Source organism: Aptenodytes forsteri, unplaced genomic scaffold, assembly GCF_000699145.1.
Source record: "Aptenodytes forsteri isolate BGI_AS27 unplaced genomic scaffold, ASM69914v1 Scaffold888, whole genome shotgun sequence".
NCBI classification, from domain to species: Eukaryota; Metazoa; Chordata; class Aves; order Sphenisciformes; family Spheniscidae; genus Aptenodytes; species Aptenodytes forsteri.
This window is the reverse complement of record NW_008796057.1, coordinates 31130-39772: the sequence shown is the minus strand read 5'-3', so window position 1 is coordinate 39772 and position 8643 is coordinate 31130. Positions and strand designations below refer to the sequence as shown.

Sequence of the window (8643 nt, the reverse complement as noted above, 5' to 3'; positions counted from 1 at the left end):
CTCCCTGCAAAGGCACGTCTCCTGCTAAGGGTGCCCTGGGAGCCTCCAAAGCAAAGCCAGCCCACCGGCCACACATCAGACAAAATAACTACCGTCTTCCTCTAGTGCCTTCATTTAAATTGGGCTCAGTTCTGCACAGTCCAGTCAAGGGAATAGCAAATAAAAGCTACATGAAACGTTCAGATGCTGCCATTCAAAGCCAGTCTGCAAGCCCCTAACTACATAGCAAACTCCTCTGAAGCCACACAGGCAGGCACAGACCCCTGCCTTGCCCTCTTAGCAAGGGCTCGGGCTCAGGCTCAGCCCTGAGGTAAGGCTGTGTGGGACAAACAGGAATGCTCAGGGAAAGGCGGCAGCACTAGAGGCAAACCCAACGGCTGCCCACTGCCTCGGCTCAGCCCTCCATCCCTCTGCCTGCACTAACACTCAGCAGAGCAGACAGCAGGCACAGCAGCCATGGCAGGGTACACTCACGCTGCTCCCCTCCAGCAGCTCCCCAGTCCTGTTCTGGCTTCAGTTCGGGCAGGGAAAGGGCTGCGAGTGGCAAGTGATGACCTGGCAGGGGTGGCAGCTGGTGAGTAGCCCTGCCTGCTGGGGCCATGGCATGTCACTGCTGCCCATCTACCCTAGAGGAAGGTCTCACCTGCAGCCTCTCAGGCACCCAGCTGGTTCCTCTCCATTTCTGCACACAGTTTGGCTTTGCTAGGGAGATGCCCAGGGACAAGGAGGGAATAGCAAGTGGGAAGTCCTCACAGAAAGGAGTAAGACTGACAATAGCACAGGCAGATGCTGTACTTTGTTGCTCATGAAGACAGGAGTCCTGCGTCTGCACGTGGCCACATGCACCAGCCCATGAAGGACCCCTTGAAGCCACCAGGAAAGAGCTGCTCCACCAGCCACGCAAGCACTAGGGCCAAGGGATATCTCTGTCCATCCCAGATTGCTTTTGCCCAAGCAATCGCATCAGGAGGTAACCCACCATTTCACTGACTTCACAGATCGTCCCAGGCCCCAGCCTCCCAAGTCAAGGGACTCTGACTCACCTGAGGTCTTCAGGCAACCACTGTTGGAGCTGCCATTGCCTCCCACCACATCCCTTCTTGGCAGAGCAGGGAGTGCTCCTTCCTCCAGAGCAGACCGTACCAGTGCCACTGGCGCCAGAGTTGCAGCAAACTCCCTGTTAAGAACTGGATCCTGGAGCGGGGTTCAGAGGCTCCTGAAAGGCCATTTTTAGACTTTTTATATCTTTTTGCTCACCCCCAGACACATGTAAGAAAATGCAGTCCCCAGAGAGATCACGTTCCCATAAACCTCCTTACAGCTGTACCCCTGCGAGGAGCCAGCCTCTGGAGCTAGGGAGGAGCTGCACTCAGGAAACGCACCATGTGTGAGCAGCCTGGATCACCCAGAGAGCACAGCAACTCCAGGGCATCTGCAGCCATTTGGGGCTCCTCTGCTAGCAGTTCTAGAGAATATTTCGGTTTCCTCAGCCCACCAAGCAGCTGCACGGCCTTACAGCTGCGCTACCTGGCCCAGAGCAGCAAAATCCTCAAGAGGGCTGTGGGCGAGAGGGATGGATGGGACCAGGAGACTCCCCACCACTCCTCCTCCTTCTGTTCCACACAGAAGCAGCTCACTGCTTTCCTTTGGAGACACTCCTTTGCCCTCCAGGGATCCATCCTCTTCCCAACCCGTGACAAAACCCACTGAGCCCTCCACTATTGCTTGTGGTGGCAAAGTGAGGAATGAGGGAACTGCCTCACTATCGCTCCTGCCTCTGCCCCGCATTTTCTTACAAACATCTCACATCAGGGGAGTCAGTGGTTCTGATGGTTTTAGACAGACCCTCACTAATGTGAGACAGTCTCACCCAACCCCCATGACTCCTCCAAGGCTGGGACCATCTCCCACCAGGTGACATTGGCTGTCTGTTTTCAGCTCTAGTAAGATGCTGGAGGCCCCCAGATACTCCAGCCCACATTTAAAAAGCAGGATTTCCAAGGACTTGAAACGCTATGCTGCCTCTGGAAGCATGGACAGGCAAGCAGACACGGGACAAAAATAAACCAGAAGGTTCTGCCAACAGAAACAGCAGGCACAGACTCTGCAAACACAGAGAAAGCCTCCCAAAATAAGAGACCATCCTGGCAGGACAGTGGAGGAGAACAGTCCCCATATGCTGATTTCTGTCTGAGCATCCTATGGAAATCATGCCTGGTTACAACCCCCTGGAGCCCGAGGGGTCGGTTCCAAGATCGCAGGAAGAAATCAAAGTAAAGTACCCAGCTTACTGCTGAGAGCCCAGGCTGAAAATTAAAATGTAGTGACAGAGGGAAGCAACGTGGAATATTTCTGTTATGGAAGTGTTTTCTGATACACTCTTGAAAAGACAAAACTGGTCACTGGATTCAGCTAGTAAATGTTATATTCCTTCAACTACTGGTCTAGCTAGGTACATTCAGGAATAACCAACCCCTGTGATCCCTTAGTGACTTCCCTCTGCCAGATACTATAACCAACCCAGCTCCACATCCCTCAGGACAACAGGAGCCAACTTGAACTTTGATAAACCAAGAAGGCAGCCACTTCCTGAGTTCACTTGAATACATCCACGTTTTATTTGCTTAAATAAAGGTAGAATCTCGGTTTTACAATTCCAGTTCTGTAGCAATAGCAACAACCACAGCAGCATGAGTGGACACAGGGAGGGGATGGCTGTTGGCACTGACCTTTGCAACAAAGAGTTCAAAATCCTAGCTCCTTTGGAAATTGTGCGTGTCATTTAAAATAAATTAAACAAATATATTATACTATACTTTTTAAAATGGATTTTTAAAACACATAAGCCTAATAAAATAGCTTTTATTTTTTAAAGTCAATAATCCAATATCTGTTAGGAATAAAAGATGTGTGTAACACCCTCTGGCAATACATACCGTCTGCTCAGCCTGTGGACAATGAGGCTCTTGAGCTTCAGCTATCAGCATCAACACACACCCAGGCTACTGCAAACAGCATGCTGCACCCTTGCCTCCTACACCGTGGCTTGTTCAGTCTCTGCCCTCTCCCACAGGAGGTGCCAGTCCTTACCCAGATCCCATGAGACCCAAGCTGGTGAAGCTGCAGTTTCACCTGCTGGGAGCTCCCTCAGCAGCCCCTCTGGGAGGGCCAGGCAGTGCACAAGGGCCTGAGCCTGTTCCGACCCTGGGGCCCCTGCACAAACCAGCTCCAGGGGAACGTGTCTGTTCAGAGACGTAAATCAGAACCATAGGTCACAGTCTGGGATCTTGAAGGAAATATCAAGCAGTGTTAAACTGAAGAAAAATCTAGAGGCCTGGGGAGGTCAGACATCGGTAAACAAACAGTAACAATAACTTTAATATCCTGTAAAAATCTGTTGCACCTACGGAGGCAGAGCCTTCTCCTATACCTCAAGGGACCTGGTTTTCCAGAGACTGCAAGCACTCCCTATCTATCCCCATGAATATGAGTGTCCAGCCCTGTTTAGAAGTCAGATCCCTCTAAAGCACTTTGCAATAAAGCTTCAGTCCCTTCCATATGTGGCTGCCCTGCAGAGATGGGCAGGATCACCCCGAGTTCCCCCAGAGGAGACTCCCTGCATGCTCAAAGACTGCTCGGCGATGGGGATTAGCTGCCACCAGCCAGCACGAGGGCAGAGATTACCCTGCTCTAAAGCACAGCATAAGTGAGGCTGCTCGATTTGAGCTACAAAATTTACCATCCAGTAGCTCATCACAGTGGGAATCGCATTCAGCAGCCAGCTGATACGTACTCGGGGAAGCTCTCCCCATGGCAGGCTGCTACGTGCTTATGGGCAAAGTCATAGTTTTGGGCAAGTGCTTGCATGGGAAGTTGCAGGACATGAGGTTATAATGGTAAAGACAGCAGTCAGCAAGCACTCATCTCTCTGCTACACAGATAGCTTGGGACTAACACCTAGAAGGGTGCAGGAGCTGCGATCAGCAAAGCCTAGCGTCCTTTTCTAGAAGATTCCCTGCCCCCCTCCCATACCATTTTTCAGCCACCTTGAACAGAGGTGGAACCAGTGCAGCTCTCTCCCCAATGGACTGAACACAGCAGCCATTAACAAAGGCCAGTTAACTGAGTGGACTACCAGTAAAGTCTGTCAGATGAATTATAGATAAAATGTACTGGATTCCCCGTTAGGGAGTAAGGGCCAGGACAACGGCATGAGTTAACTGTGCTCAGCAGCACTGCACCTGACACAACAGGTAATAAAGTGAATGGTCCTATGTTGCAGCATCCAGATGGGAACATCCATGCTAAAGCAACTGAAGATGCTGGTCCGCCAGCTAATGAAGCACAGCGGTCACCAGCCCCGCACACCGAGTGAGTGGATTTAACAGCTGACCACACATGACTCCCCCAGCCACCTGCACACCTAGGAGACATCCCACCCACCTACCATCCGGTCTGCTAGAGCATATCATCTGGACACAGCGATTACCTGTGACAGAAACCAGCTGAAGTTTCACGCTCCAGATCTCCTGAACTCCTGAGTAACTCTAAACCCTTTGACATGACCCGGCGAGCATCCACATCGGTATTTTTTATCCAGGCCTTCAAGGTATGAGAAGCGAGATTCGGCGTTGAGCCTCCAGAAGAGACAAGGAAACATATATTAAACAAGAAGCAGACAGTCTCTCCACAAAATAACAGTCACACAAGACAAAGTTAGAGGTGAGGAAAAACAGATCAGAAATAGGCAGCTACAAAGAAGCGATGCTGCCACATTCAAACACAGGTCCATCTCTCCTTTGTATGTTGCTTCAGATCAGAGCTCTAACAATTCTCAGCACAATTCAGTCTCAGGACAATGCACTTATCCCAAACAACAGATAGACACACATCTCAGCCACTCTAGTATTTGGCATTCTCACAGTCGTGTGGGCTAGAGTCTCTATAACAGGTTTCTTTCAGTATGCTGAGCAAACTTTCCTTTGGCAGTAAGGTCATGAGTTTAGTGGGTCTAGTATTTTTTTTTTTTGAGTTCAGGACTAAAATACTTCAAAGAGTGTCTAGAGCGCTCTCAGCTTTGTTCAGGAGGCAGTTCTTGGTACAGATCAGCATTCACTGTCTTTAGTGAATTTAAAGGACTTTAACCTAGTCCTTTAAACCTGCTAAAACAGGCAGAGATGGAAGCAGGACTACGTTCACATGCTCTTTTGACAGCTCCCTCCTGCAGATATATCCTTTGTGCCTGAAGACTCCAGCCAGAATTCAGATGGTGAGGCTGCAACTCTCCAGTAGCAAGCCACCTATTGTTCTTGCAGCCACTCTCCTCAGAGTGCCCCAGAGCTGCCTGTACTTATTCCGATCCAGCCGCCGGCTCGAGTGACATTCCTGAAGCAGCAGCCACTCTTAACAACAGGAAGACCCTGACTTGGAGCTGGAGTGCAGGTCAATGGTGTGGCCCAGCATGCAGTGCTCTAGCTGCTCCTCCACCGCCAGCACCTGTCGCACAGCCTCCTCAAAGGCCACTGCCACATTGGTGTCATCCTTGGCACTAGTCTCCAGGTATGGATAGTTACCATTTTCCATGCACCAGGCCTGAGCCTCCTCTGTGCTCACTTGTCTCTCAAGCTTGTCTATCTTGTTGCCCAGGACTACAAATGGGAAGTGTTCAGGGTCCTTCACGTCAGCATAATAGACAAACTCCTTCTGCCAGTTACTGAGGTTCTCAAAGCTCTGCCGGTCATCCACGCTGAAGGTCAGCAGGCAGCAGTCTGCTCCCCTGTAAAAGGGGGTTCGCAGGCTCTTGAATCTCTCCTGTCCCGCAGTGTCCCAAATCTGGAGGGTCACAAAACGTCCATCCACCTCCAGGTCCCGGTTTAAGAATTCCACACCAATTGTGTGGAAAGCCTGCGAGTCAAACTTGTTGGTGACGTACCGGTTCATGAGGGAACTCTTCCCAACTCCACCATCCCCAAGGAGAATGACCTTTAAGAGCAAGGACTTCCCACTCATTGCAGCAGGATGGAGGGGCACAGTACCAAGGCAATCTGCAGGGTTCAGAAATAGTACAAAATAGCTATTTGACTCGTGGATTCTGCAGAAAGTCGCACATGGAAGAACAGAATATGGTATTTCCATCCCCATTTCAGAACAAGTTTTGTATATAGGAGGTAATCTCTCTAATAAGAGAGCTCAGAGCTGGAAATTGGACAATCTTTCAGGCACACAAGTGCCTGAAATCAGGTCCAAAATGGAAGCAGCAGGTCACCACTGTAAGTTCAAGGTGAGAACAACTGTTGAGAGTTTAGTATCAATTATACCACTTTTGGTGAAAACTCTGTATAGCCAAGCTTTTTTCCCCAAACATATCATCACTAGTTAAACATGTCTTCTGGCCTGTGTCCTCAGGCTATTACAAAGACAACAAAATCACCAGCGATCACTGTCACCAGGCCCTCCTTTCCACTGTATAATCACTAGCTAAATAACTTCTCCTATCTGACTTGCTCTACTGGAAGGATGTAAAAGATGTACAGGCCTAACATCAATACAACTGGTAAACCAGTTCTTAATCACCCCAAGAATGCTGACTCACCTTACAAGTGGAGCTGCGCTTGTTTTTTGCATATGATCTCTACAGCTCAGAAGGGGTTTCCCAGGTACAGAGACCCAGCTTCTCTGCTGCTCTTTTTTGGCAATGCTTTTTGCATGCCAGTTTGCTAGGGCACAGGTGCAAGTTCACATTGCAACACAAGCCCGACACCACAGGTTCCTTAGTCAGTAGTCGCAAGAGAAAGACCAAGTGCCAACCAGTCCTCCCCCTTCTAGGGACATTCTGCAAGCGAAGGTAAAGGCCTGACATGGAATAAGAGGTCTGTTTGGCTGCTGTCTGTACTGTACCTGCTCTAGAAATACAGTGCTTCTGTCTCCAGGACTGTCCAGGGAACACCTTCCTCCAGCATAACAGTCACTAAAAAACAAACATCAGTCAGTGAGGTTGCCAGAGCTGCGCTTGGTGCACTGCCTTTCAATTTGTGATGTTGACCCAGGCCGGAAGAACAACAGCGGAGCTCTAGGAAGCTGAAAGTGCAGTACTGATGGCTGGAGTAAAACAGGGAAGAACAAGATGCTGAGGATAGAGTTTCTCTTGCCCTAAGTAAAACAGAACACAGCCCATTTCTGACCAGGGCAGGGCCAGTACATTATGGATGCTAAATCCAAAATAAGAAAAGAATAAATTGAAGGAGCTCTGGCATGAGTGCACAGGCTGTGTAACCCGTGTCTCCCCTCAATGCAGGGGACGTCGATAGCTTTGATCTGCTTGTCCTGCCTACCCACACACTCTGGAATCTGATCTGAGGATTGAACATGTACCTGAATCTGCTAACCAGAAGAGTGAGTCAGATGGCAAGAGCCTGGTATGAAAAACAGACAGGATCCGACTTGCTTACACCTGCTACCAGCATTCCTGGGAAGGGTGTGGACATGTAGTGCTGCTTAGTGATGACACCACCAGACCAACCTCCAACCAAGTGAAACAGGAGCATTCAACACTGCTCAGATCAGCACTCCTATTCCTTCCAGGCCAAAAACCACTTTCCGCATTAATCACAGGGGGCTCTGTTCAACTTTGTTTCTGCTCTTTTCGCAGCTCTTTCAACCAGTGCTTACCACAAAGCCAAAATCAGAAACTTCTGCTTCAAGTTAGTTTCTGCGAAAAGTGCAGAAACTAACTAAAGGCTCACCAATTTCACTTCCCTTGCACAGAAACACCCCAAATCAAGCACAGCTGAACTAACTTGATGGGCCATGGGACATTTGAGAAGCATCTGTGCAACCCAGTGGTTCTAAAGCAAAGAACAAAATGCAAATGTCACAAGAGACAAACAGGAATTGCAGCATAGCTCCCTAGGCTGATGGCTTTGGGAAACTCTCCCCTGGGTAGGCGAGCTGTTCAAAACCCTTGCTCTTCCTTTTCCAAACCCTTGCTGAGGGGGGTTTAAGGTGGTCCCTGCCCCCTGTCACCAAAGCCCTTCCTGACAGACGCCGTCAGCCCTGACAAGAGTTTCCATTTAGAAATGGTTTGCTAGCAAGTGACTAGCAGACGTTTTAAAAATGACTAATAGGTTATGCTAGGCTACTCCAGAGCCTGGCAGGTCAGCAGACTACCGACAGACATGACACAGCCATGACACCAATGGGCACGCTGCCACCCATGACACTGACGTTAGCAATGCTGTTTGCAACTTGCATTCACTGATTAGCCCTTTGCAAGCTATTTCGGAGGCTAACCTCGACTTGCGGCAGGATGGAAACCTCTCACGCAGAACGCCAGCACCTGTTTGCAGACAAAAACAGCGGGGTGCGTGCATGGGAGCTGCACGCTGGGCCGGGCCCCGCCCTGCTCCCCAGGCCCTGGCTCCCAGCTCAGCAGGCGGCAAGACTCTCCGGCGGACCCTTGCCTGGCTGCCAGACCCTCGCCTGACCTCGCCTGCCCCCCAGCCGGACCCCCAGGCCGGAGCGGCCGAGGAGAGGCGCAGGGAGGGGGGACGCGGCAGAGAAGCTGCACCCCGCGAGGGGGGCGCGGGGCACCCCCCAGCTCCGGAGCGGATGCCAGGGCCCCTCGGAAGGGGCCGGGGGAAAGGG

General features: G+C 50.6%; 1 protein-coding gene across 2 annotated transcripts; it reads right to left on the bottom strand.

Annotated features, from left to right (window-relative positions):
* Positions 1–2607: 2607 nt before the first annotated feature.
* Positions 2608–6963, bottom strand: RAB9B (RAB9B, member RAS oncogene family). Of its 2 annotated transcripts, none has more exons than XM_009286288.1 (2): positions 6898–6963; positions 2608–6044 (listed from the first exon to the last, which is right to left on the bottom strand). In XM_009286288.1, exon 2 carries the CDS (start codon positions 6007–6009, stop codon positions 5404–5406), a length of 606 nt encoding a protein of 201 aa, XP_009284563.1. In that variant the 5' UTR covers positions 6010–6044; positions 6898–6963; the 3' UTR covers positions 2608–5403. The 2 variants fall into 2 exon arrangements, with proteins under 2 accessions (XP_009284563.1, XP_009284565.1); XM_009286290.1 differs by lacking the exon at positions 6898–6963 and adding an exon at positions 6593–6636.
* Between the last annotated feature and the right edge of the window lie 1680 nt (positions 6964–8643).

Coding starts and splice junctions, on each gene's coding strand:
- RAB9B (XM_009286288.1), bottom strand. CDS start 6,009: ATGAGTGGGAAGTCCTTGCTCTTAAAGGTCATTCTCCTTGGGGATGGT.